Source organism: Hakea prostrata, chromosome 9 (genome assembly GCF_041222555.1).
Source record: "Hakea prostrata isolate BN-2017 chromosome 9, UWA_Hpros_2, whole genome shotgun sequence".
In the NCBI taxonomy this organism is placed as follows: Eukaryota; Viridiplantae; Streptophyta; class Magnoliopsida; order Proteales; family Proteaceae; genus Hakea; species Hakea prostrata.
The window spans coordinates 37920074-37948058 of record NC_142608.1 but is presented as its reverse complement, the minus strand read 5'-3'; the positions used below and the strand labels follow the sequence as shown (position 1 = coordinate 37948058).

Here is a 27985-nt window from a genome sequence, read left to right as displayed (position 1 = left end):
CAATAAAACCATTAATAAGGCCGAGATTCTAACGCTCTTCTCTTTCATTTCTCATTTTTTTGTGACAGAAGAGACGAGCTGAGAAGAGAAATGAGTCTAGAGAGATTGCAGAGGATTTTCTCTGGTGCGAGTGGAATGGGGCATCCTCCTCCTGATGCTCCTCTTCTCGACTCCTCTGAGCAGGTTTACATTTCCTCTCTTGCCCTCCTCAAGATGCTCAAGCACGGTATGTATATTTATCCTCTCTTTCTCCCTCTCTTCTTTTTCAGTTTTTCAGTACTTGGAGTTAAATCTGTGCGGTTTTTTTTTTTTGAGTTTCCAGTATATGATTTAGGAATTTGGAGTGAATTTTTGTTTTTTCCGCCTATACTAGTTGTTTTATCGTTTTCACTATGTCCGTGTGAGTTTCATGGCGTGGATTTTGTATTGGATTGGATTTTTTTCTTTAAATGTGATTCTGGGTGGTTGAGTTTCACTGTGAGATCCTGAGGAGTTGTGTTGATGGTTGCAGGAAGAGCCGGAGTTCCGATGGAAGTCATGGGATTGATGCTTGGTGAGTTTGTCGACGAGTACACTGTTCGTGTTGTGGATGTTTTTGCGATGCCGCAGAGTGGTACTGGTGTTAGTGTTGAAGCGGTTGATCATGTCTTCCAAACCAACATGCTCGATATGCTGAAGCAAACTGGCAGGTCAGTGCTGACGGCCTTTGAATGTTTTTTCTTGGAAACCAATGTGTAAAAGGAAGACATGAATACATATTGTTTGCTTTTTATATTCCAAATGCATGCCTCTGGTCTTATGTTAGATCTCTTGATATATATATTCTGAACATCCCGAAAGAGAGTTTACTAACGCAGAATTGGCAATCAATCTTCTTAAACAGAATCATGGTTTTCTGTTATAATCCTCCTCTGTTAAATTTGGTGATATTTCTTGAACTGCAGATTTTGAAGATGTCGTAGAGTTAATATGTGACCTGAGAGCTGAGGGAAAATCTTGAATAATTTTGACTCCCTGTCTTTACCTTGTCAGGAATATGTCTAATAACTGATTATGTGAACTGAGAACTGAGTGAAAATCTTGAGTAATTGTGACCCCTTTTCTCTTCTTATGTATTCTTTTAACACTTCACCAGAATCTTTCTTTCATGGTTTTATGGATAATATTGCAAATGGGATTGCCATTTCTGACTGAAAATGGTGCATGTGAGAATTTCTTGTCAGCTTCCCTTTGGCTCAATTAAAACTTTTTTTGTTGTTATTTTTATTCTTTTCCTAAATTATTCAGAAGTGTTACACTTGTGCTGCAGATTTCAATTAATGACCAAGTGATGATAGTGTAGAATTAGGCTGTAGACACTAATAGTACTAAGTAGTTGAACTAGGATTGCTATAAAACTCAGTAGTGTGGAGATGCATTTCTGGTCTGTGCTGGTCAGACAGAGATTTGATCTGGAGCCACCCTATAACTGCTGGAAATCCGTCCAATATACTGCAAATTCACATATTGAGAAAACTAAAGCTCTATTTTTTAAACTAATAATCTCCAATTACTTAGTGTCTGGTAGAGACATCTTTTTTGGGGATCTGTTAGACATCTACTTTTCCTTGGATAAGCAACTTGTGCTTCCATTTTGAATTAAGAAAACCTTAATTAACCAGTAGACAACAAAGAAATAAGTGAAAACTAGATTCCTACTTGAAATAGGGACCAACTCTTAATTTTGCTAAATATTGTGTTCAAATTACTACTGGTATTCTAGTAATTGAAAAGATATCAAATAGTGATTATCTCTACTTCGCTGAGATCCAGCAATAAATTCCTTTCTGGCTGGGCTGGGTGGTCCGGCCAATAGCCTTGTAGCTAAGGAGTGTCAGGCCCTTTTCTTGCCCTTTGGATGGATGTTGCATCTGCACCAGATGATAAGCCTTAATTAAGCACAGTGAGACTATTTAATTTCCCCATATCTTTCAGTGTAAATATTGAAGTGCGCAAATTATTGTCAGATAAAAATGTTTTAGGATTTTGGAGTTAATCGTCTATGAGGAACAAATGCGTCATTGTGACTTCATTTTTGTACTATATGTTTGTACTGATGCCATTTTGATAATGTTGATTTTATTTATGTATTACTTTTGTGATATTCCTTTTCTTTCCATATAATTGAAAAAAGTTTGCTCTTTTCTTATTAATGTTGCATTGGGTAATCTGATTATGATTGTTCAATTTTTCTTCTTTTTTATTGCAACCTGTTGCGCTCAAATTATTGTCAGATAAAAATGGTTTAGGATTTTGGAGTTAATCGTCTATGAGGAACAAATGCCTGATTGTGACTTCATTTTTGTACTATATGTTTGTGCTGATGTTACTATTCACGGGAACAGTAAAATAGCTCATTGTTCCTGTGTATACTTCAACAGATGTCATTTTGATAATGTTGATTTTATTTATGTGTCATTGTGATATTCCTTTTCTTGTAATTGAAAAAGGTTTGCTATTTTCTGATTAATGTCGCCTTGGGTAATCTAATTATGATTGTTCAATTTTTTCTTCCTTTTTTGTTGCAATATGTTGCAGACCAGAGATGGTTGTAGGCTGGTATCATTCACATCCTGGTTTTGGCTGCTGGCTTTCTGGGGTAGACATAAACACCCAGCAGGTATAGTTCAATTGTGCAAGTTGCTTTGTTTATCTAATGTAATAATATTTTATTCGTCTCCTATGGAGTACTCTTGGAAGTTGAATGGGGACCCATGTAGTAGACCCCATTTAGCTGAGGATCTCTTGACTTTTTGGGCTTTGTGTTTATACTCTTTACTTTCATCAGCCATCTGGAATACCTCTTTTATTTTTCATCTTTCTTTTGTCATTTTTATTCATTTATTTACTCTTTTCCCATTTTTCAATCCCTCCTCCCCCCCCTTCTTTTTTGTTGTAGCCTTCCCGCTTCCTTGTTTTGGTAGGATACATATATTGACACCATTAAGTTAGGATAAGACTGAGTTGTTGTTGCTGCATTCTAAAAAGTTGGACTCTGTTCAGACTTCGGGGCAATGTTCAAAACAAGGAAGAAAATTCGACCAAAACAGGAATTTCAACCTTGCAAAAGGCCAAAATTTCGATGTTTCGGTCGAAACTGGACATTTTTTCTGGAAATTGGAACTTCAATTTCGGGCCTCATATGGACTCAAAATGATTTGGATTCTAGCATATTACCTATTTCAAGCATAATAAACACAATGGGTAGTATTTTGCCAAAAAAAAAAAAAAACATTGAAAATTTATCATTCCAAGTATATTAACAAATGACTGGTTCTGACAAGTGCAAACTGTATTGCATACAGGCATAGAATTATTAGCATACATGAATTGTTTGATAGAATAGTTACATATACAACAGGTCAACAAATAAAATGACCGACTAGATCAAGTGATGGTGTCTCACACATATTAAGTTGAAGCCTATATATCATATATACATAAAATAAAAATACATAATTTTAGAAAATAATTATTAAAATTAAAAATGAAAAAATGGCAGCAAATAATAAAAATATAAGTTTAACAAAACACAATCATAGATCATAATCCTAGGCTAAACATATTTTAATTTCAAGGCAATACAAGATCATTTAAGGCATGAACAAAACAAAAATAAAAAAGGGGAAGTTTGAAATTGTTGGGCATGACTCATGCTTCACATTCTATTGTTGCCGGAGTTTTCTTTGTAGCTGTTGTGGCTTAGGAGATGTTTGGAGGTAAAAAATGAGCAAAAGAGGTGTTTGAAGGCAAAAGAGTTGTGGAAATTAGGTGGAAATGGGATAGAAATCAACAAAAACTAAGGAAAAACATGTTGAAATGATTGAAATTTCGGTGAAAACTTCCGAAATGGTCGAAATCTCCGAAATTTCGGTCGAAATTTGACACTTTTCCGAAATAATTGGAATTTTGTTTCGTTTTTTAAAAATGCAGACATTTCGACTGAAATTTCGACAATCTCGGTCGGATTTTCTTCTATGGTTCAAAATCTTGTCTCATCTCGGTGTCTTGTCAACAACCAAGATATCGAGATTTGCTGAAATCTCTATGAAACATGGTACAGTGATGTACGATATTTCGGTTGAGTGTTTCAATGGTTTTAGGTGATTTTTAGGGTTATTTTTGTACAATCTAATTTGAGGCCAATAAATACAATGACAGTGTCATTTTTTATTAAAACCTAACATAAGCTAGTCTTCCTGATTCATGCATGCTTGCTTGTATGCGAACAAAACTAGATTTGGTATTTTCACAAATTTAAACATGAATATACGAGAAAACATTGAAACTTCCATTAAGATGCTAGAACAAATATTGAGAAGTAGTCAGATCTCAATTAAAATTTGTAAATTATAAATTACAATTTGTATTATACAACCTACCAGAATTTTTGAGATTTCGATGAAATTTCACCCAAAATTTCCAAGACCACGGCGAAGTCTCACTGAAATTTTTGAGATTTTTGCAAGATACCGAAATTTCAGTGAGTTTTCATTGAGATTCAGTCTACTAATTGAATCTTGTCTAGGCCATGTTTCGTCTGGCCAATGTTGAGATGGCCGAGATTTCATGAAATTTTGGCGAAGTTTGGCGAGACTTTGAAGTAGGGTTCAGAGTTGTGTTGTTTAACTTTTTGCTCAGTAGGTTTACAAAGAATTTAGACAAATGAATCAGATTCTGGCAAAACTGACCTCTTTGTAAAGGATTGAATCAAGGCCTTAAGAAAAGGGGGGGGGGAGGTAGGAATGGCTAAAGGGGTTGGTTGTCTATGATTATGCTGTCTTTTAGATGTTGAAACCATTGTACCCATCTTATCTTTCTCTCGTAGATGGTTTGAGGTGGAACTTGTATCTAATGCCATTTGGGTGGACCTACAGTGTGTGATGTTATTCTGCTCTGATTTGGTTCAACTATGATGCAGATAAAACACAGAAGTGAGCTTATGTTAGTTGAAATCAGCCTTGGGTGGTTATCTATATATGTTGGGCCTTGGGTGGTAATCTATATATGTTAGTTTTATTTTCTAATTTAGAGTTTTATATGTTGATCTATTGTTGGTCATTGATTATTAATAATTGTTAGTCAGTTAGAATAAGATTCCTAATTTAAAATCAACCTTATCTTAGGGAGTTTGAGTTGGTTTTAGAGTCCAATTATGGAAGTGTTAGTTTGCTAAGAGCCAAGTTATTTCCTTTAAAAGAGTTATATTTTGAGTTGTTTTAAATTAGGAAAGAGTTTGAGTCTATTTAGAGTTGGGTGGCTATAAGTAGCTTGAATCTCTCTTGTAATTGGCAGTCTTGATTATTGAATAAATTTGAGTTTGAGAAATTGACTTCAGAAGGCATGGGATTGTGGCTACTATAGAAGTAATTGGGTTTGTGGAGCTATTCTTCAACCTCCAAAGCTTCATTCACTAATTCAAGCATTCAACATAGAATTTTTGTAAGTCTTTAATCACAAGTGAGAAACCCCATCCCCAAATCCTAATCCTCTCTCTGTATTTGCAGCCTTCACAACCCCACCCAATCCTAGCCCTTAAAGACAGCCTTAACCCCATCGCAGTTCACCCCTTCCCCTACTGGCATTGCAGCTTCTACTCCCTTACCTAGCATCCGCAAGCCCTCTCAGTTTCTGCGATAGCAGCAGCCATCCACCTTCATAAACCCTTCCTTCTTTGCCCCTTTACACCCCAAATCACCTTTCCTAGAGTCGCACCTAGCCCTACAGTAGAAACCCTAAGTCAATTGTCTCCTCCAATCTATTTAACCTTAACCTGGAATTTTCTGTGCTTAATCTTCTTCAAGAGAAGTGCAGAATTTTCTGAATGTTCATAAAACCCTAAAACCTTCAAACCCCTGCCCCTTTCTTCTAATTAGCTTATAAACTTCTAATTTAGCAGCAACAGTAGTTCAGACTTGCAGAACCAGCAGATCTACAACCACCCTAGACCCTAGCTGAAGCCCTAGTTTATCCCCAAACCCTAATTTGGTGGTTGGCCTATTTTAGAAGATCCTGAAAATCTGACCCTAAATTTCAGGGTTGCGTTAGTGGTATCAAAGCGACAAGAACTAGCAAGGCAGCTGTTAGGGCACTAGGATGGTGCCATTTGGAGGAGAGAGAATGTTAGGGTTACTTGGGGGGATAATAAATAGGAGAGAATTGAGAGGACATGGCAGGAAATGTGATGTGAGTAAGTTTAGGAGGTTGTAGGCTGAGGGGCACCGTGAGGTGTTGGGAGTGACTAGCACCATTAAAACCAGTTTTATCCTTGTTGATTTCTTTTGTTTTATATTGAATTTCATGGTGAATAGAAGGGTTCTTATCAAATTGGTATCAGAGTAGTGACGATCCCAGGGAGGCAACATGGCATTGTCTTCATTTTCTAGTGACATAGAAGTGTAAGAATGGCTAGAGGTTCTTCTATTTTGCTGGGAAAACTAGATCGAGGAGGAGCAGTGGTTGAGCGTGGCAATCCAACATTTGGAAGGAGAGGCGCTAGACTGGATCTATCACAAGAACTAGACAGAATTTTATTGGATGAGCTTCAAGGATGCTTTGCAATTAGACTTTGGTGATTGGAAAACAATTGGGCGCAACACTAAACTTCTAATACCATAAGAGGTTGAAGAAATAAAAGAACTGGTCGTAGGATTTGGTGCAGTTAAGTCAGAGCAGGCATTGGGTAGAATGAAGCTTTAAATGGAGGAAATATCACAACAGATTTTAAGGAGAGAAGATTACTGATGCACGATTTTGCAGAGACTAAATATTGAGTTCTTAGAAGAAATGCTGAGGTCAGGCATAATACAGAGGAAGAAGATGAAGTCGATGGGATTGGAGGGGTGACTCGAGCTGCGACAAAACCTTTTTGGCTGCTAGAGGAAGCAGTGGTCGAAGGGGTCATCAGTTTCCCGACACAACAACGACGGAAGCCTTGTGTGACTTGGCTGCGAGATTCTGTTATTCGATTAGATTTGCTGGTGAAATCTAAGGCGTATTCACTGGGATTTTCCACAGCTCGAGTGGTGGAAGGAGGAACACAATCGGCGGAAAAAAGGGAATGGAATAGGCGGGTTTCTATTTGCAGGAAATGGAGAAGACAGCACAAGAGTTTGAGGGTTCGATTGGTTTATCCTAAACCGGTTCATAGGGTTGGTTCACACCCAAATGGTTAAGGGTTTTATTTGGGCCCAACTCAAGTATGCACAATCTCAGACCTTGGGCATAGGTGAACCAAAATAAAGGATTGGGCTGTTCGGTTCCCTAAGAAACCCCCTTGGGCCTATCCCACTCTATTAACCCCAAGCCTATCCTATTTCATTAACCCAATTTCCAACCCGTTTTTCTTAACCCATGGTTTTAAATGGTTAGGCTTAACCGATTCAAAAGTAGCACTATGGGCCCAACCCATTCTATTAACTTTAAACCCAACCCATTCCTTTTACCTGATGCCCAGCCCATCCTTTTCAATCCATGGTTTTAAGTATTTGGACCGCACCCATTTAAAACATCTACCATAGCCCTGGCCCATTTTGTTACCCCAAAACCCACTTTCTCTCAATTATTACTTGGGGCCCAAATTACTCGAACAAACCAAAATCCAATCCCAAGACCAGTTCGAACCAAGGACTTACCAATGAAGCGGTCCGACTGAACCGACCAATTGGGAACCATCGCCTTCTACCTCCAGCCCTCACGCAGGAAAACCAGGCGAAACGGAGGGTTTTTTTCTGTTTATGAACCAGCTCCACCAGCGGCCAGTAGCAATAGTGAAGACGGTTGCCTCCGCTCCGATGGTGACAAAGATCCCTCCCGTCAATAGAGACGTCTTCGAAGGGCGGAACTGCAACGGCAACTTTCCCATGATTGTTGTTCACACAACGCTTCTGAAATCCATCCCACTACAGGCTTCCTGGAGGAAATAGCTTACCTCTATGCTGGATTTCAGGCAGGTATAACTTCTGAAGCGTCGCTTTCTTCTTGGTCTTGCAGCCTCTGGCCCATTATACAGCATAAACAGCTTGGCCGCCTCACCTCTGATATTCAAGGACAAGTCCCTAGTGATCTTGGTGTGGTTGACTGATTCTGCTAGGGTCATTTCTGTAGAATTTGGGAAATTTTTTTCCAACTTAAGGTGCAGAGATTGGGGATTGCTTCTTCTGGGAGAAGATGACCACATCAGTAACTTTTTGATTATATAATCATGCATAGCTTGTATAAAAGTCTGATATGTGTACATGTTTTTTAAATCATGGAACAAATCTCACTTTATTCCACAATGTGTCACATATACAACATTAAGGTCTTATAAAATACAATTTAAATGTTAAGACGACTCATCTAAGGTTCTGAAACATCATTAGGTATGTTGGCGAATATTGTTGTAAAGGGGCATGATCCTTGTGTATTGTGGAGGTGCACATACTCATTGTTCCTCCCTTCTTTATTGTTTTTCTTTCTTTTTTTTTTTATTTTTATTTTTATCTTTACTTGGGTGTTGAGTAAGTGTATATTAGCATAGTAATATTTGAAGATATTTGGAGAGAAGAAGAAGAGAATGAGGAGGAGGGGGAAATTTCTTATTAACCTCTCCTCCCTACTCATGCTTTATTTGATAGCGAAAGATCCAATCTCAGTCTTGGAATACTTTTCCAAACTTTGTTACATCAGAAAGGAAAGTAGATATTACACTCATAAAATAGAAACTACTTCAACAATTTCTAGACTAGAGAATCTTCAAATTTCTTGAAATTTGGTTACAAAATCTTCAAATATTACTATCCTAAAATAAACTTGCGTGACACCTAAACAATAAGGAAAGTAAACAAGCTGAAATAAAAAGAAACTAAATAAGAGTGGAACTGTGAGCATGTTGATATCCCATGGTATATGCGGATCATGCCTTTTGTTAACGCTCGCCCTCAAGCTAGAGTACACATATCAAAGGCTCCTGCTTTGGATTAACTGGAACATATATTAAAAGCTTTAATAATCTTGAGCACAGGTAGCATAATAGATGGCGGTAAAACACTAAGAGCACTTCACTTAGGAGATAACCAATAGTAGCTTAAATGATTTAATGTCAAATGAACCATTCAACAATGAGAACAATGGGTGGTAATGAACATGAGGCACATTCACAGGCATAACAACAGCAGTAATATCAGAGCACTACCCAAATGATGCCTAATAAGTAGCAATTGTCTCATAACTATAGCACCTCCAATGGCTACATCACAAGAGGCAGGTAGTAGGCAGGAATCTCCACAAGATATGATAAATAGTGCAGCTCCAATATTCACTCAAGTGGATAAAAGTGCAGCTCTAATGTTTGCATAAGCAGATATAGGTGCAGCTTCAATGTCTGTACATAAGCACTTCACAAGAAGGCAAGTACTAGGTAGTAGGTAGTGATTCTGCTCAACCAAAGTCTGAAGTAGAGCCTCAAACAAAGTTCTCTGCAAGTCAAATATAGGTTATTATGTAAGTAGGTGGTAAAGGTAGTATGATTACCATGGACCAAGTAAGTTGGTAAAAGGCAGTATGGGTTATTGTCAACCAAATAGGTTGGCAAAAGGTAGACAAAAAGCTGTACTTAATTATATCATACTTATTAAAAAAGAAAGGGTTAATCCTTTATCTCATAATGGTCAGATCAATAAACAACAATTAGCAGGCAGCACCAACTGCCCTTTTTAGAAAAAACAGAAGTTGATGATGGATCTTAGCAGGAGAAAATTAGTAACCCAGGACTCAGATTGATGCTATGATACCATATAATTAAATCTAAAGTTTAGAAAGTTAGAGCGGTAGAGACAATGAAGAGGAGTGGAGAAGAAGAAGAAGAAGAAGAGAATGAAGAGAGGGTTCCATTAACATCTTGTCTTTACTCATGTTTTATTAATAATAAAAAAATCTGGTCTCAATCTAGTAATACTTTCCTATACTGAATTACGTCAAAATGGAATGTAGATATAGAAACTAGTTAAAAGGATTCCAAATTAGAGAGGTCTTCAAATATCCTCAAGTATAGTTACAAGATCTTCAAATATTACTATTCTAAAATAGACTTGCTTGACATCCAAGCAACAAGAAAGAAAGGAAACCAATTGAAATAAAAAGAATCAAATAACGACCTATAAGCATATGCGTGATTGTAAAGGGTATGATCTTTGTGTACGCCATGGGGGATGCACATGAGTCATGCACATGCTCATAGTTCTTCCATTCTTTAGTTTATTTTTTTTCAATTTGTTTACTTTACTTCTTGTTTCTTGGGTGTCAAGCAAGTCTATTTTAGGATAATAATATTTGAAGATCTTGTAACCATATTTGAGGATATTTGAAGACCTCTATAATCTGGATACTTTTTAAGTAGTTTCTATTTTCTAAGTGTAATCTACTTTCCTTGATATATGACTCAGTTGAGGAAAGGATTCCTAGACTGAGATTGGCTTTTTGACTATTAATAAAGCATGAGTAGCAAGAGAGGTTAATGCGAACTCTCTTCCCCTCTCCTCGTTCTCTTCTTCTCCACTATTCTCTTAATCATCTCTACTGCTTTGTCTTTCTAAGCTATATATTTTGTTACAAGGCACACAAGACTTCTGATATAGTGTTTATAAGAGAAAATGCAAGTAAATTTAATGATTATACTTATGTTTTGTGAATTGAGTTGTTTAATCGAACCCAAAATGTTTTAACTTTTATATGTTCCTTGTTTGAATAGTTCTAATGGAGGTTTTTCTTTTCAAGTTCCTTGTTGGAAGGGATCTAATGGAGGTTTTTTTTACCCTTTCACCCCAAGCTTTAATGTTAAAGCTGAGGCCTTTCAATAGATAGGATCGCTTGAAGAAGCAAGGTCCAAACAAAATAAACCTCCATCAGAACTGTTCCAATGAGGAACATAAAAAGTAAAAACCTTTTGGTTTTGATTTATGCACGCTCTGAAAACTATTAGTATAATCATTACATTGACACGTGTCTTCTTTTATTAACACTGCATCAGTAGTTTATGTACCCAATGATATTTTGAGACCTTGGCTTATTCATTTTAACATTCAGACTGTATTTCATTGAACTCTAATGCGATGTATATGATAGAAAAAGAATAAAGTCAGATTTGTTTTGTGATTTAAGAATATAGTTGCATGTCAAATTTTTATACAATTATGGATGGGCTATATAGTGTAAAGTTATGTGAATTGATTGATGAATGTGTAAGGTAGTGCGCTGTCTGAATTACATGATCCAAATAGCATTTATTGACTTCTATGCGCATTATACCTTTATAAAGATTCTATTTACCATGTTGTGATGCATATTTTATGTTGTAGTAATAATGCATTACATTACCCAAATCATGGTTCAAAAGCTCAATCTCAAGCCTGATGTTGACCAACTAAAAAGCGAAATCTCGCGCGTGTCGGCCGAGATCAGAGATCAGGTAAATAAAATAGCAAGCCAACTCATGTGATCTCGAGGCCCTTCTCGGTTGGTTTTAGGGTCAGGTTGGGGAGAAACTTGGTATTTAGCCATTTTAGGCCTTCTAAACATGGTGGTTAGTCTGGGCTTAGATTTACAAGAAAACAAGTGTACGAATGAGTTCCAACTTGACCCTAACTTTGAAATTGAAATGCTGAAGGAATGAACTTGCGTTCTTATAAAAGAAGAAATACCTTAACCATTAACTCATATAAGTGAAAACATGAAGGTTTAAAGTGATAACATACATCAAACATGTTAAATTGTTCACAATTCCATCCATATTAGTACTCACTAGGACATTACTGTATCATGACAATAGGGTCCATGCATCATGAGAACAAGGGTGAAATGAAATCAAGAGAGACTGATTATGTGAGTAAATAAGGGGTTGTATGGTAGTGTCTTCTTTCTGGGTTCTTGTGTTCTTTTTGGCATTTTTGGAATACAAACAACCAAATCATGTATGTGTAATCTGCTTTGTTTCTTGTGAGGTTTCTTTCTTTTTTCTTTTTTTTTTTTACCTGTTTTTGAAATGTACTGGTGCTTAGGCACAGTTTTGAGGTCACTTTGAGAAACTCACCGAAAAAAACAATATATTTGCTAATCTTGAAAAATCAGAAGGGCATTCTTGTCATTTTTGACATCAAAACATAACCTCCTATCTTGAAACCCTAAAAGTTCAAAAGTTTTTTCCTTCTTTCATTTTTTTCTCCCCATATACATGATTTTAACACCCAAAAGCAGTGAGAAATAGTGAAAATGCTTGGAAACAGGAAAACTATTTCTTACCTAAAATAGGGAAACGGGACAGAAACGTTGTCATACAACCCCTAACCAGCGTCCCCACCGACCCCAGATCCTCCAAGTCCTCTGCATCATTCAGCAACTCCATCAAGTTGTCAAGAATAGCATCCTTCATATGAGAAGGGGTAGCAAGGCACTTTTGCATATCCAACCAAGTGTCTCTTGAATCTCAATTTACCTTTGTTGAGGACTTTACCGCAGTAGTTACATGTTATCCTCTATCTGCTTAGATCAATGAAGACTCCATGTTGCCAAGCAAAATCATCGTCTCCATGCTTAGCAACCTATAAATCTAATAAAAGACCATCATATTCAATGCTAAAGTAAAATTGAAACAATTAAAATACTTGTAAAGCTGTAGCATGTTAATCAAACTATTAAAGTGACAAAGAGAGTATTATATCAAAAGTTCAAACCTGGTTAATAACTGACTAGTGAGTATCACTCAATGTGCTCCCAAGTCCCAATCCTGCTCTAAGTATAGCGCACGTAGGCTTCCCAAATCAATAAGCTGCTATAATACCTCTTTTATATATCTACACCTCAAATATGTGTCATAATATGAAAAGTGGAGGGAAACAACCTGGGGTAACCTTCAATGCTATGTGGCTGAAAGCCAAAATCTGGTGGCTGTTAAACAAGTGGGTATGGGGGTTCCTGAGGAGGTCATTCAACAACCCACCTTCATCCCATAATTAAACTGATGTGGACATAGGGACCCCCTATCTGAAACCCCAAATGGTCCATCCAAGATGGATCCAAGAAGCCCCCATGAACTGGCCAAACCCTATAGGAGAGGTATTTTAAGCATTTTAGCCCTCAATTTACTCCTGCATTCAATTTAGGATTTATTTCAGATTTTTTTGAGTCAGTCAGAGTCTAATTTGGATTTGTTTAGAGTTATCTATTGTGAGTTGAAGTTGTGTTTGAAAGTGTTCAGTCTGATGTTGAGTTGGTTGTTTAGTCTTAAGTTGTTTAATTAGCATGTGCTTAATTAGATGACAAAATGTGAAGTGTGAGATCTCAGATCCAAGGGCTGAGATCGCTTAGTAATTTGGTTCCATTAAATAAGTGTTAACGAGTCCAATTGGAGTTGTAAAGGAATCCTTGTCTGACAAGGATCTCCTAAGTTGAGTTAGAGTCTGTTCTGTTAGGCTATAAATAGCTTCTTTGTAATGTTATTTCTCAGTTTTGGATGAATAAAGATTATTGAGTGTGTGAGTCAGGGTCTTATGTGTGGGTGGACCTTGGTGGGTGTTAAAAGCCTTCAAGTTTTCTTGTCTTCTTCAATCCAGCAGCATTCAAGAGAGAGTTTCAAGCATCCAAGCAAACGATCCAGCAAGCATTCCCACTTCCAAATAAGTATAGCCCCTTCTTCTATAAAACCCAGCCCCTCTCTTCTGTCCATAAATCTCCCTACCCCTATCCCCTTCCTTGTGCAAACCCTAGAAACTCTCCCCCCTACCACCGTAGCATCCCTAGCCTCTCCCTTCTTGTCTTGCCCTAGAACAACCCAATCCCTATTGCAATTAACCCTTCCCCATTGCCCTTCTTCCCTTTCTTCTACAAAAACAGCAGCACCATCCTTTGGTAAAACCCACTTCCTCAGCCCCACTTCACTCCTTTCTCCCTGAACTTGAATCGCGCCCAACCCTAGGACATAACCCCTTAGCCAATTGACCCATTCAGCCTACTTTGCCCTAGTCTGAAAATTTCTGCAAGTCTTCTTTAACCTTGTAATTCTGGAGAATTTTTAATTTTCCTGAAATCTGATTTTGTTAGTTTCTAATTAATTAATCCATTCTAGTTGAGAGGACAATGATAAAAATCAGTTCTGTGAGACAGAACCAGCAACCTAACCCTTCTTCCAACCTTACCCAAAACCCTAAAAGGCCACTGCCCCAAACCCTAATCTAATCCCAATTGCTCTAGGACTTGGATATAAAATCTGAATTTCATCTTTCAACAAAGTTCAGATCTGAGTTTCATATTCAGCAGACCCAGACAGTTGAAGAAACCCCAGAATACCTACCACATCTTTGCTGGAAACTGCTGGGCAGCCACATTCTAGGGAAATTACTGTTAACTCTAGATCTGTGGTTACATCATAAACTCTCCAGGGCTGGGGTCCTGAAGAAAGTGATGTCCACCATACAAAGTGTAGCCCCTATAATCAAAACTAGTGCTGTGATCAGTGTATGCGTACTTTGAGCACAGCCTAGACTGATGGTAACTACCAGTACCACTTGGTGTCAATACTCATACTCCCCTTGCTCTCTACTAGATCATGCATGCTCCATGTGACTTGCTCGTGAGGAACTATAATAGAGCATGATATATTCCAGCCATGCTTGTATAGGAGAACAATTAGTAGACTTGTTTACCAAGCTCTAGGAAGCATGGTGGGAGATCTCGCGAGATATCTCGCTATTTTCAAATAGCGAGACGAGATCTGCGAGATGGGAGATCTCGCCACATCTCGCCAAGATCTCACCATATCTCGCCGAGATATGGTGAACCAAGATCTCACCATATCTCGGCAAGATCTCGCCTCTCTCTCGCTGCAACCATCAAAATTTGCCAGAAACTTGATTTTTTTCCGAAATTTGTTGGGGATTCAACTTCTAAACATCTTCAAGACATCTACAACATCAAATTATCATCATTCAAGCCTATTTCAACTAGATCTTCAACAAAGGTAAGATTTTCATTTGAATTTTTTCAAATAGAATATTCTACAATGGGTGTGTGAGTCTAGTTTAAATATATGTTGATCCACAAGCTTTGATCTAACTTTCATGGAAACCAATTTAATGTGACATTTAAACCTATATGTGACATACTATAGTGATGAGTTGACTTGGGAGTCCTATGTGGCCACCATTCAGAATCAGTTGATGCAGAATTCTGAGTGATACTCTTGTTGTCTTGTAGTCTTGTAATCTTATTACTCACATACTCTTGTGATTGTAAACTTATGGATTATGATTTATGACTTACTAAAAGTCTAAAGCTTCTTATGGTTGTAAAATTTTGAAGACATTTAAGTTCTTTGATAGTTTGATGTGTAATGTATTTAATACTTTATAGTTGATAACATGAATTACTTGATATCTCTACATTTCGGTTTTACACATAGGGTTGACTTAGAAGACATACTTAGGGTTATTTTCTCACAATTCTAAGGCCATCAATGTGTTCAAAAGGCCTTAAATAGACTAAATACCAAATTTCAACCCAATCGGGGCCCAAAAACCCACCGAGATGGGTAATCGAGATTACGCCAAAATTTTGGTAGATCTCGACCGAGATCTCTCTATTTTGGAGTGGCGAGATCTCGCTCAAGAGCAAGATCTCCCACCATGCTAGGAAGTATGAGGGTTGATTATATTAACAAGCTGGGAATGTTTGATGTTTATTCTACAGCTTGAGGGTGAGTGTTGGAGGGCATTTTGGGAAAGAAAAGTAGGCCACAATAGCATCATGTTCTAAATCTTGAGGTTGGATTTTGGGATTTTTGGTTTCTTTGAATCTAAATTGGATTCCTCCTTCACAAAGTTATAATCAGTTGTAATTAGCAGTGTTTCCTTATAAATTAATGAAGCTGTTTGATGGAGTTCCTCTCAATAATTATTGAGGCTCCTCTCAGTTGTATTGCCTTCTCTCTTTTCCCAATTTTCTGCTCCTCTTTTTCTTCTTTCTTCCTCTCAATCCCTCTGGTTTACTGCAATTCACAGTCTTCATCGTGCTTGATTGCTCCCCTTCTTTTTCTTCAATTTCAGATAATCAATTATATGATGATGCTTTTGGTGCATTTAACAGAACTTATTGTTTGATGGCAATGGATTTTTTAAGAAAAAAAAAAAACCAAATAATTGAAATCTAAACAATGTGATGCTAGAAGAAATGAGGATTTAGTTGTGAATTAGAGTTAAAATTTCATAAACCCCACTGCATAGCTTTGCTTAAGAACTCAATATTGTTGGCTATCTGTAGACCATGTTTGCTCATCTTATCGCTATGATGTAACCCAGGGTGTGGGTTAGACCTTCCAGGACCTTCTTTAACTACAACCAGAAAATAGATGGGTTATCAAATGATTAGGATTTGTTTGTTGAATGCTTTGGGTGTTTTTTGAGAGGCTAGGAAACCTGTGGGTATCCAACAGGAGGGCTTGGGTTTACTTTGAGATGGCTCAAAATTACTAGATAACCTATTGGGTTGTTTTGGATGAAGAAAGATAAGAAATATATTGTTTAACTTGGGTGTGGAAGGTTTAGAGAAAGATTTAGGATTTCAACAAATTAAAATGGGAAGGGATTTGGAACCAAATAGGGTTCTGGAATACCCAAGGGTACCCTAGGATGGGATGGAAATGACTGGGGTCTTTGGTATGTAGCTAGGGAAGGGTAAGGGTTAATATGGGTTTGGTGAGATACCAAATCATACCCTGGGTAGGATATGGGGAAGGGAAATTAGGTTTAAGACGTTGGGTAAGGTTAGGGTTTTAATGAATCTAAATGATGTGGGATGGGAAAAGATCAGGGTTTTGCCAAACCTAAATTGAAAAGAAGAATTTGAGGAATGGGCAAGGAATAATGGAATGGGTATGGAAAAGGTGGGAAAGGCCTGTGTTTACGAAAGAAAAGGGGTAGGTATCTTGCCCCCCGGGGGGAGGGGGGAGGAGGGATTCTTGATGGGATCTTGAAGAATTATTCAAGGTTCTGGATTCTTTCTCTTTCGTTCTTTCTCCTTCCTTTTCTTTCTTTCCCATTTTCTCTTCTGTTTCAATCTTGCCACAAGAATTGAGTAGGTTGGGGGTGAGGGATCTTTTGCTGCCGCGAGGGGAAAGAAGAAGAGGGGTGGGAGGGGCTGCTGTTGCAGGAGTGAAAGATGTCTGGGGAGGAGCTGCAGAGGTGGGGGAAGGGGATGGGATTGGGCTGCAATGAAGGGGGAGGTGCTTTACTTGTCAAGGAGATGGCTGCTGCTGTGAGGGGTGGAGGCTTGCTGGGAGTTGAGAAAGCTGCTGGAATATGCTGAATTTGCACAAGAATCTCTCTTCAACAGAGACTGTAGGTTTCTTCCCATGGCCCAAGCCACTGATTTTATTCAATAATTCCAGACTGATTCTATTCATAATAAGAGGGGTTATCTATAGCCTTACAACTTAAAACTCATTTGGACTCAACTTGGACTCTAATTAACAAACCTGGATTCTAACTCACTAATTAGACTTGGGACCCTAACTAGGGAATCCACTTAGGTTTAGAATTCCCTTTACAACTCAATACCGATCTGATAGGAACCCACCTATCTAGACTAATACTGATGTGAATTACAGCAAGAACCCAAATATAACCTGATTTTGATGGTGCCCGTCACCCCCCTACACCATACAGTGCCCTCAGCCAGTGGCTGCCCAAAACCTTACACTAAATAACTGATGCCTCTTCTCCCATATTTCCCCCCTTTCATGATCCACCAACCAGCACTTGGTTGATATCCCACTCTCTGTGATGTGACCACAAGTCTTACCCTTGGCTGAAACCCTAAGTGGGGCCCACTTGATAGCTCCAAAAACTCTCTATAGGCTGACTGAACCACCTAGGAGGAGTATTTTGGGCATTTTCAGCCCCATTTTATTGCTGAAATTTGTTCCAGGTATAGTTCTAGGTCCAATTTGGTTTATGGTTCTTAACTTGGGTTAGTTGTTGAGTTAGTAGTTGAGTATTCTAGGAGTTCTTTTTCAAATGAACTTCCTTAGATAGAGTTTTAAGTTCATCTTTTATTTTCAGCATGTGTCTGCTAGGGACCGTTAAATATTTAGATTTTATCTCAAGGGTCAAGATTATGTGGTGGATCCTAATCTATAAAGGAATCCCACTTGGAGTCTGGTTCTTTTAATAGGCTGTAAAGGCTTTGTAATTTTTAAAGTCTGATTATTGAGTAAAATTAAGAGGATCATGGTTCCTTGTTGAGAGGGCCATGGTTGAGCAACTTAGGATTTTGTTCAAGGATCAACACCTCTGTCAATAATTCCACCACCCAGTCCTCTTCAACAGCAGCCATCTCCATTCACAACAACTTCCAAGTAACTATACACAAGTCCCAGCCCCATCCCCTGCACCCTTAGGCCATTGTACCCTTTCCTTTCCCTTTTCTCTCTTGTGCAACTCCTGGAAAATACCCCCACCCTGTCACAGCCCCTTCCCATGCATTTTGCTGCATCCACAGCAGCCCCTACCCCTTTCCCTTCCCTCCCAAGGCTGACGCAAGTCACTCCTGTGACCTGTCCCCTTCCCTGTTCTGCACAAGGTAGAACTGCCCATCCCTAGCCCTCTCGTCCTTATAGCCCCTTCCCCTTGCTAATTCAGACCCTTAACAACCCTCCACCCTCCTGTGATTCCCTTAGGCCCTTTCCCCAAATCCCCAGCCCCTGCATGTCCCCAAAAACCCTCCCTCTCTCTCTCGTTTCTCTGTTCTGGCGGCAGAACAGAAGAGAAGAAAAAGAAGGTAGAAGAAGGTAGAAGAAAGAAAAAAGAAGAAAAACTCAAGAGGGGTTCCTGAAAGATCCATCCCATATTGATCATTCCCTAATTTTCCTTTCAAACCATATCCATCATAAAATCCCCTCTTCAACCCAATTGTGTTTCTTGATTTTCCTTTCAAGTTCCATCTACCCATAGGATCCCATAAGATTATTGGAAGTATTTGCTGGAGAATTCTGGACAATCCTAAATTCTAGGGAATCTTCCCTAGAAACTCTAACCCTAGAATTGGATTTGCATCACACACACACTCTCTCTCCCCTCTCCAGATGGCTACCCCAGGGTCCTAACATTTGATAGGGACCTGCTTATCTAGACCAGTACTGATGTGAATTACAGAAAGAATTTAAAGATAACCTAGTTTTGATGTTGCCAGTCACTTCCTACACCATATGGTGCCCTCAGCCAGAGGCTGCACAAAACCTCACACATAATAACCGCCGACTCTTCTCATATATTTCTCCCCTTTTATAATCCACCAACTAGCAGTTGGTTGATAACCCCACTCTCTCCTCCACATGGGTACCTCCTAGGTCCCAACATTCCTGCCCCCTTAAATTTCACCTTGTCCTCAAGGTGAAGTAAGATCTTAAATTTAGTCTTTACATGCCACACAACCAAGCCATTTCCGCTACATTTGTGGGGACCCAATCGCAGGCCCCCATTTCTTAAGACACAACTGGTGTCCAACGAGTAATGCATCCTTCCTCGAGTTTCCTCGACAGATCATCAGTACAACAGAACTGTGTTAAGTCAACGGCCCTTCCAACAGCCATCCCTTGTGTGTGAAGCTTGGTCTAACTTCAAGTTCCCCCCTCTGTATTTCCTGGGGAGTTCTTAAGCATGATTTCTCAGGTTACTGATTGCTGCAGGTAAATCAGAATGGTTGATCCTCTGACCTCCAACAAACCCACCGATAAAGCAAATCCAAAGAGTTTCAGAAATTTCACAAACAGAACGCATAGTTTTTGCAGGTTGTTGCTGGTAATAACTGCATACCTAATCCCCTTTCCCAAAAAAGAGGTGGTGTTGAACGAGTTCCCTCCCGTTTCCATAGTCAGGGGTTCCTTGAGGCCAATCATGCAGAAAAAGAATATCAGTTGGTTCCCTTACTTGCATGAACTTGATATTGACTGCCTTGTCGTTTCTCCTTTCATGGAAGACCCAATTTCTGAGTTCAGTAACAAAAATATCTTTCCCAGATGTATCAAATTGGACTGAACTTCCAGCCAACTGATCATCACCGTCATGAATAGACCCACCAGGTTGCATCCATACAAGAGACGCAGCACCGCTGAGATCTGGGTCGTGGCGTCGTCCTTTGCCACCACCATCAGCCCTTGGTGGTTCTGATTCACAGATCAGGCAGGGTCTCCGTCACCGTTGAAGCTCATGCGTGAGACCTGAAGGTAGGAGACAATGGCCCAAAATGGGGTTGGTTCAGTTCGGTTTGTTGCGCCGGTCCTTGGTTTGGTGTTTTGATTTGTTCCTGGTCGAGTGTTGGACCACTGCTCAATCAACTCAGCTTGGTTTTAAGTTAACACAGTGCTGAAATGGTGGTGGACCTGCATCAGTTATGCTTGCCAGTGATGTTTGTAATGACAAGTCTTTTTATATTAAATCTTCTTGTTTCATTGCTTTTTAAGGTTTGATGTTCCACTTTGCAATGAAGATTCGAATCCTGTAGATGCTCATACTTTTAAAAACAAAAAAGGAAAATGAATCACATAGGTGTTTCTAGACCAAAGACAACCTGAGGTTAGTTGGACATCATTGATTAGGGGTATAATGCTTAAAAACTCGTGTTTTCCGAGTATCATAAGCATATCCATGCATATTAAATTGTGTCTAGTGTCTCTTTATGGTGTCTCTTTGACACTTCTCTTCAAACCAGATTTCCATTATGTTTCCCAATACTGATACTCGGCAGCTGCAGGTATTTCTCCATGAAGCACAGGTCCTATAGCTATCAGTTCGAAGTGCTTATATATTATTTTATGCATTGCTAATACAGCACGTCAGGAGCACCTCTCTGTTTCATTTAGCCCCTAATGTTATGGACAAATATTCTTTAATCTCGTTGTGGACAACTCAGCAGAGTAACAAAAATAGTGGCGGTAGTGTTTTAGGTGTCTCTTAGCCATCGTTTGTGGTTGTTTCTTTGTTTCAACTCCTATTTTCTTCTAAAATACATGAGAAGGAAAAACTTGAGTTACAATTTTACAAAGTTCACTTTAGTAAATTAATTACATCATCTAAAAATTTGAAGATATTTAAAAGATTGATACAGGATTTGTACAGAGGAAATATCATTGTTTTCCTTACCTAAGCTTCCAGTCTTGCTGGACTCTCAAGAATATTGAACTTTGTCACTGGATATCATCTTTTTAGATGTTTTTGAAAACTCCTCATCCAAACGTCATGTTTTTTCATTGCTGACTCTACCATGTTCTTGGCTTGTGTCTTGCAGAGCTTTGAAGCTCTAAATCAAAGAGCTGTTGCTGTAGTGGTGGATCCGATTCAGAGTGTGAAAGGGAAGGTGGTAATTGATGCCTTCCGCTTGATCAACCCACAGACGATGATGCTTGGCCAAGAACCTCGACAGACAACTTCTAACCTTGGGCATCTAAACAAGCCATCTATTCAGGTGAGAGTTAGACTAGTTAGAAACCAACAAAGCATAACTGCTCTCTCCTTGATGTTATTATCTTTCCCAAATTAACCATTTCCTATATAACAATATCAGGCCTTGATCCATGGGTTGAACCGCCATTACTACTCAATTGCTATCAACTATAGGAAGAATGAACTTGAAGAACAAATGTTACTGAACCTACACAAAAAGAAGTGGACTGATGGCTTGACATTACAGCGGTTTGATGAGCACTCCAAGACCAACGAACAGACTGTGCAGGTACTCACTAGTTAGTACCCTGAAGTTGTAATTATCTTTTCTGCACGCTTGCCCGCACACTTTTTCTGCTCATGTTTCACCCTTAAATGCAATTATTAGGAATTACCAGGTTCTACTATTTTTCTTGCAAGCTTACCTGTGCTATTCGTTCATCGCTTCTTTTAGAAATTGTGGTCTTAATGTATCATCTTGGAAACTACATCGTCATTTTTATCTTGATCGGCAACTAATGTGATTGGTTGTGTTGGGAAATGATCAGGAGATGCTAAACCTAGCCATCAAGTATAACAAGGCAGTTCAGGAAGAGGACGAGCTGCCACCTGAAAAGCTTGCGATTGCAAATGTGGGCCGACAGGATGCTAAGAAGCACTTGGAAGAGCACGTGTCCAACTTGATGTCGTCGAATATAGTCCAAACTTTAGGGACCATGCTAGACACAGTTGTATTCTAAAACAGCCGTTTTGTTTCGTGGATGGCACAGTGATTCCTTTTGGATTCATGCCTTATGTGGCTGGTTGTCCTATAATCCCAGTATACACCAGAGTTAAAGAGGATCATTGTTCAAATCATACGGGATAAAATGTTCAATCAACCAAGCAACTCAATTCTAAGTGTCAAAACTAGGTGACTAATTGACATTGTATTCTCTTAGCTGTTACATACCATTTGCCATATTTGTTCTATATTTTACTTTTTTTTAAAATCTGTCTGTCGTATTGGTTTTTCACAAGGGAAAAGTCACAAAGTCTGTGTTTGCCTCTGGTTGAATGAGCTTGATATTCTTGAACAAAGTGGGCGATGATCTTGAAATTGCATTCCATGTGGTCCTAATTTTTGTTTCTACCCTCACGGATCTATCTGCTCAGAAAAGCCACTCAGAATCAACAAAGTTTTACAGCCGATGGTTAACTGAGCTTAGGGTTCCCAACTGTTGGCCTGTAGCTGAGTGTGGTTTTGAAAGATTTGTGTTTGTTGGGACTTTCTCTTCTGAGCCAATCAAAACCTCATAAGATTAGTAGAGCTTGCAGAGAGACCCAACAACCTTGACCTTCAGCTCGGGTTGATGGTATTTTTATTTTTTTGGGTTGAAGAGTTTTGGTTATAGCCAGTGCAGGTTAGTTGAGTGGTAAGATCCATGCGGCATTTCCAGTATTGAAAAAAAGAACCAGTACCTTTGAACACTGACAAGTGGATCTCTTCTGAATGCATGATGGGACTGTGAGGAGGTTTGTGTTATAAATTATGCTTGAGAGTTGAGGAACCAGGCCCTGTTGTAAACTTCATGGGTGCACCATCCCCCTTGTCCATATTGCCAATATTTTTTTCGCAAAGGATATTTCCAAGCTCGAAATGATTTTAGTCTCGGATTGAATTGGTCTATACCAGTGATTGAGATTGATTCTGATATTGATCCTATCCTCCCATGCAACCACGAATTAAAAGATTAAAAAAAATAAAAAATAAAATAAACGATGAGAACCTTTTTCCTGGAGTGAAGCCTGGAAGCCAAAATAAGCATTAAGGGGTGGATAATGAATATACTGTTGCTACGTTTGATTGAGAAACTCGTTTGGATTGTGTAAGGAGTGGTAGCTGATAAGCCACAAAGACAAAGGTTTCTTATACACTTAATGGGCATGAGCATCTTTGGGTGCTTGTTAGGCATCTTTAGGCCCATAAAATTCTTTGGATACAGTACACCTCGAGGTTTTTTTTTTCTACTAAAATGTCCATCGCGTTATCCTTTAGCTGAGATTGAGAGCTTCAGAAACCTCGTTACCTCGTTTTCAATGTCCACTCGTGGGTTTTTCAAAAAAGAAAAAAGAAAAAGTGTCCACTCATGGGCAATGTTTTAAACACCTTATGCATATCTATCTTAACAGGTGGCAGCTGTCGTCGTCAATAGACTTTCATACGGAACTAATATTTATCTACAACTTCGTATCCAATATTATAAAGGCTTATGGGTCTGAAGTCTTCAGACACACATGAAGTCACATCAGTTTTGTGAACAAGACAAATTAGAGTATGATTCATCTTGGGGTTAGAGAGTGAGAGCAAATGAAATTTTGAACAAAAGCTACCACATCTCTGCATACCAGGTTTCAAAACTGCTGGTAGAAACAATCCTAGAACCAATCTAGCCCCAGGGACTCATAAAGAGCACAGTACCAAGAAGAGACCCATCCTCATAGGCTATCCCCTCAAGGGTGCGTGCTTAGATGAGATATCGATAAGTAGTTAAAGAGACATCTGATCATGGAAGGTTGATCACCTAACTAATCCGGTTCCTTTGTTCTCTTAGCCTCGTCTGACCAGGGCTAGGTACTTAAAGGACTTTTATATTGTTTTCTAGCCTTTTTTGGTGATTAGATCAAAGTGAGATTGAGTTGGAGATTCCTTCAAATATTGTTGAAATTTAGCATGGTCAACTTGTCAAGGGATTGAGTTGAAAACCCCCGATGGTAGTTACCAAATATATTATTGGTAGCTTGATGTCATCTGGTTAGACTTCATGTCACATCCCCCAGCCGGTACCCTAACTGGCATACCCGGGAGTGTGATCCACAGCCCTGAAGATCAAGTATCGAGGAAATCATCATCTCACATATACAATAACATAATCATAAACAAGAAATAATCAAGGTTTTAATATTATAAACAAAAGATTCAAATCAGGAAATGAATAATCAATATAATCAGAGTGCGGAAATGATACCAGATGTAATCACATCAAAAAGAAGTAGAGTGAGGCGAAAACTCACTCCACAGCTATAGCAGAACATAGTACGTAAGTCTAAAAAGAATTACAACTGTTTCTAAAGAAAAGCAAGAATAGAATGTTCAAAGTAAACTACGCGTTTTCTAATTTATAGATGACATCTTCAAAATAGTGGACTTCATCAATCTAATTTATAGATGTTCCAGCTCTACATTACGTCTAATCGTAGTACGCAATGTGATCGCTCGTGGGATCATCAATGTAATCTTCATTGTTGCCAACACCTTACGTGTAGCATGCTTCATCAGTTTGCGCTTCATCGTACTATCCTTTATAGTAGTTAGTACCTGTAGAATAATCTAACAAAAAGATTGCACAAAAAGGAATGAATTCGAATGAACTCAGCAAGGCAAGTTAACTCATAACAACATAAATAACATGCGGCAAAACATAACAAGATGCAATGCAGTATGAAACAGGTAATGTATGCATGCATCTAAACTCTATGTATGCTGATCTCTATTGGCAGACATGCTTTAAGTCATAGCACCATACTTCTTTGGGAAGGTCTCAGATCACTCAGCTCCGGTTGGTAGTGAGTCCTTTATCCCTCGGGACATTCCATGGCTGGGGGTTAAGTCACCGCTCTCTCACATCACCATTGGTCTAAGTATTGGCGCATGTTAGGGTTAAGCCTAGCCCAATGCAAGTCATCTACTCAGTCACATCAAGTCAATTCCAGATACGTCCATTCCTCGTCCTTGACAATCCTTTCCGGTATCCTTCACACTAGAGTCCTAATAGTCCCTGACTACGGACTCATCAACCCTATTGGTTATCCACATATGGTAAATGGGAAGCTCCCATGTCCTCTCATGGGTTGGTTACCGGTCTTGAGCACCCATGAGCCCAAGTCTATCCATATGCAACCCTCCAATAAATGGCCCCCACAATGTGATTCCCGTCCTCTCACGGGTTGGTTACCGGTCTTGAGCGCCCGTGAATCGCATTGCTACCACGGGTCGTTCGGTCTCAATTCCCTTCCGAATCGGGTCTGATATAATGGGGACATCCTAACCAAACACTCCTAGACAATCCTAGGTATGACAATCAATGATTCGGGAAAGTGTCAATGGGCAACCCCGGAAACATTCCATACTATTTCCAATAATGTCCAAGGACAGAAGTGTCAAAAGGACACCTCTCAATCCAAAACCATACTTAATCAAACACATTCTCAGATCAATCATGTCATATACAATCAACACTTCATCGTATAAAAGAGAATATAAAAGCATGATCTAATCATTAAACAATATAGTAATAAGCAATTCGTATAAGCTTGAATAATGAAAAAAGAAAACATAAATGAAGTACTACTGTACTTACAATAGTACATCAGAAGTATAAAATACAAGAACAGTAAATAAACTCAGAGTTTCTTAAAGTAGAAACTAGAGAATTTGCGATCTATATTATTATGAAATAACTATCATTACCTTTGATTATCGTCGAAGATAATCCAAAGATCAAAGAGAGAGACTCCAAACTTAGCAAATAAACCCCTAACAATCATAGATATAACATTAGGAAAGATGCCTAAAAGATCAGAGAGCAAACAAATCAAACTGAACGAAAAATGAAGCTACCGACATCATTGGTCGAGTGCTTGGTCTACTGACCCAGTCGACCAACCGAGTCAGTACAAAAATGCAAAAACTAAATCGGTCATAACTTCTTCGCTTGAAGTCCGATTGATCTAAAATTCGAAGGGGAACTTCCTAGAACATATTAGAACTATACAGGAAGGTAAAATCATCAAGTCAAGGTCAAAAGATGAGTTCTTGATTTGAACCAAGAAGTTATGGTTTCAATCTTATGGCTCTCATGAAAAGGCTAGGGTTACAAGATGAAAGGGAATAATTGCTAAAAAGAAAATCATTGAAAGAGAGTTTAGATTAACATAAATATAACTCATGTGGTTACCCTCACATGGGAGGTTACCAAAGGTTTCCAAAAAGATCAAACAAGGGTCAGGGTTTCAAGAAAAATTCCGGGTTAGGGTTAAGATCACGTTGATGATCATAAATCTCAAAGAATAGAATGAGATCATGGAATAGATGGTTGCAAGAATGCAGCATCTTCTTCCTGATCTCAATCAAGAATAAGATCGAAGAAAGAATAAATTATAATATAGAAGAGATACTAACCTTAGAACGACAGATTGGAGATGAGAGACTTCATATCTGAGAAAGGAATCTTCGAAATCACTAAAAAGAGTTTTGGAAAGGTCTTCCCACGTTCACAAAGTATTTAGGAGGCAGCCGTAGCTAAGAAACTCGAAGTAGGTTTAAATAGAGAGTGAAAAACCCTAAAATTGGATTTTCTCGGATTTAACATACAGTTGGTCGACTGCTTGGTCGACTAGCCCAGTCAACCAATCAGGTCAGCAAGGCCAAAATAGGGAAATGGAGGCCCAACTCAAGTCCCAAACCTCATGGGCTTTTGCACACATATCAAGTGACATACCTAGTGTGTAGAAATGCCTTCAAACCAAGTCAGATAATACTCCAAGTCCTTCAACTAATCTCATCTTCAGACAGGTGCAGCTTTCTTCCCAGATCTGCATAGACTTCCAAGTATGGAACTCCATCATCAACATCCATGGGTTCAGAGTCGAACACCATGTCTTCTACTGAGATGGCCCATAGTTGGCTTCTTCCTTTACTCCGGGTCTTCGGACCTAAAAACAACCGGGTTTCCGGGTCAAGGTCAGGGTTAGGTTAGGGCTGGGTTTCACACGTCACTTGATGATTGACCACCAACAATCAAGTTAGAGATCTTGGGCTTTAAACTTGATTGAAGATAGCAAAGAATGGGTTGTTCAAAAATGACATTGAATAGACGTCTTTATTGATAATATTTCTTCAAGTGTATTACATTTCCAAGGTCTACTTAGCTCTTTTCCTAACATATATTTGAATCTATAGATTAGTGAGCTGATCACCTTTCTTTCTTTTTTGATACTAAAAAAAACTTTCTATTACTTAGTGTGAACGGATACAAAGTTTAGATGTATCTAATACTACTAATGTCTTCTGATGTTCTACGGAAGATATCGAAGCAACATACTTAAGCCACTATTGGAGTGTGGGCTGACTAAAATCCTTAATGTTAATTCTCTTCATATTACATAATATATTTACCAAAAGCGGGACATAAGTTAATGGCCACCTATTGTGGGTCGAAGGTGAAAGTAGGTCTCGCACATTCTTTTTGTCACACCAAATTTCATCGATTTGTATGTTTCTTTGTTGTGCTTGATCTATTCCAACATGTATTCCATGTAGTAGCACGTCAGTCATATTCCCTTTCCCAATTCCTCCTGTACTAATATGCTTTAGTTGTCCTTCCCAGAGTAGCCCCACACTCCATCCGCCGCTGTTTAGTACTGCATTATGTACCCATGCA

The 27985-nt window shown here is 38.7% G+C and overlaps 1 protein-coding gene across 1 annotated transcript; it reads left to right on the top strand.

Annotated features, from left to right (window-relative positions):
• The first annotated feature begins 51 nt into the window (after window positions 1–51).
• Window positions 52–22659, top strand: LOC149005198 (26S proteasome non-ATPase regulatory subunit 14 homolog). Its single transcript, XM_089168780.1, has 6 exons — window positions 52–226; window positions 512–689; window positions 2578–2659; window positions 21349–21525; window positions 21625–21792; window positions 22052–22659. The coding sequence occupies exons 1-6, from the start codon at window positions 91–93 to the stop codon at window positions 22241–22243; spliced, it is 933 nt and encodes a 310-aa protein (XP_089024906.1). The 5' UTR covers window positions 52–90; the 3' UTR covers window positions 22244–22659.
• Window positions 22660–27985: the final 5326 nt, after the last annotated feature.

Bases quoted from the DNA above. Each gene is read 5' to 3' on its own strand.
- LOC149005198 (XM_089168780.1), top strand. From the start codon at position 91: ATGAGTCTAGAGAGATTGCAGAGGATTTTCTCTGGTGCGAGTGGAATG. The intron at 227-511 runs GTATGTATATTT...TGATGGTTGCAG, and splicing joins CCTCAAGATGCTCAAGCACG to GAAGAGCCGGAGTTCCGATG. The intron at 21,526-21,624 runs GTGAGAGTTAGA...TAACAATATCAG, and splicing joins TAAACAAGCCATCTATTCAG to GCCTTGATCCATGGGTTGAA.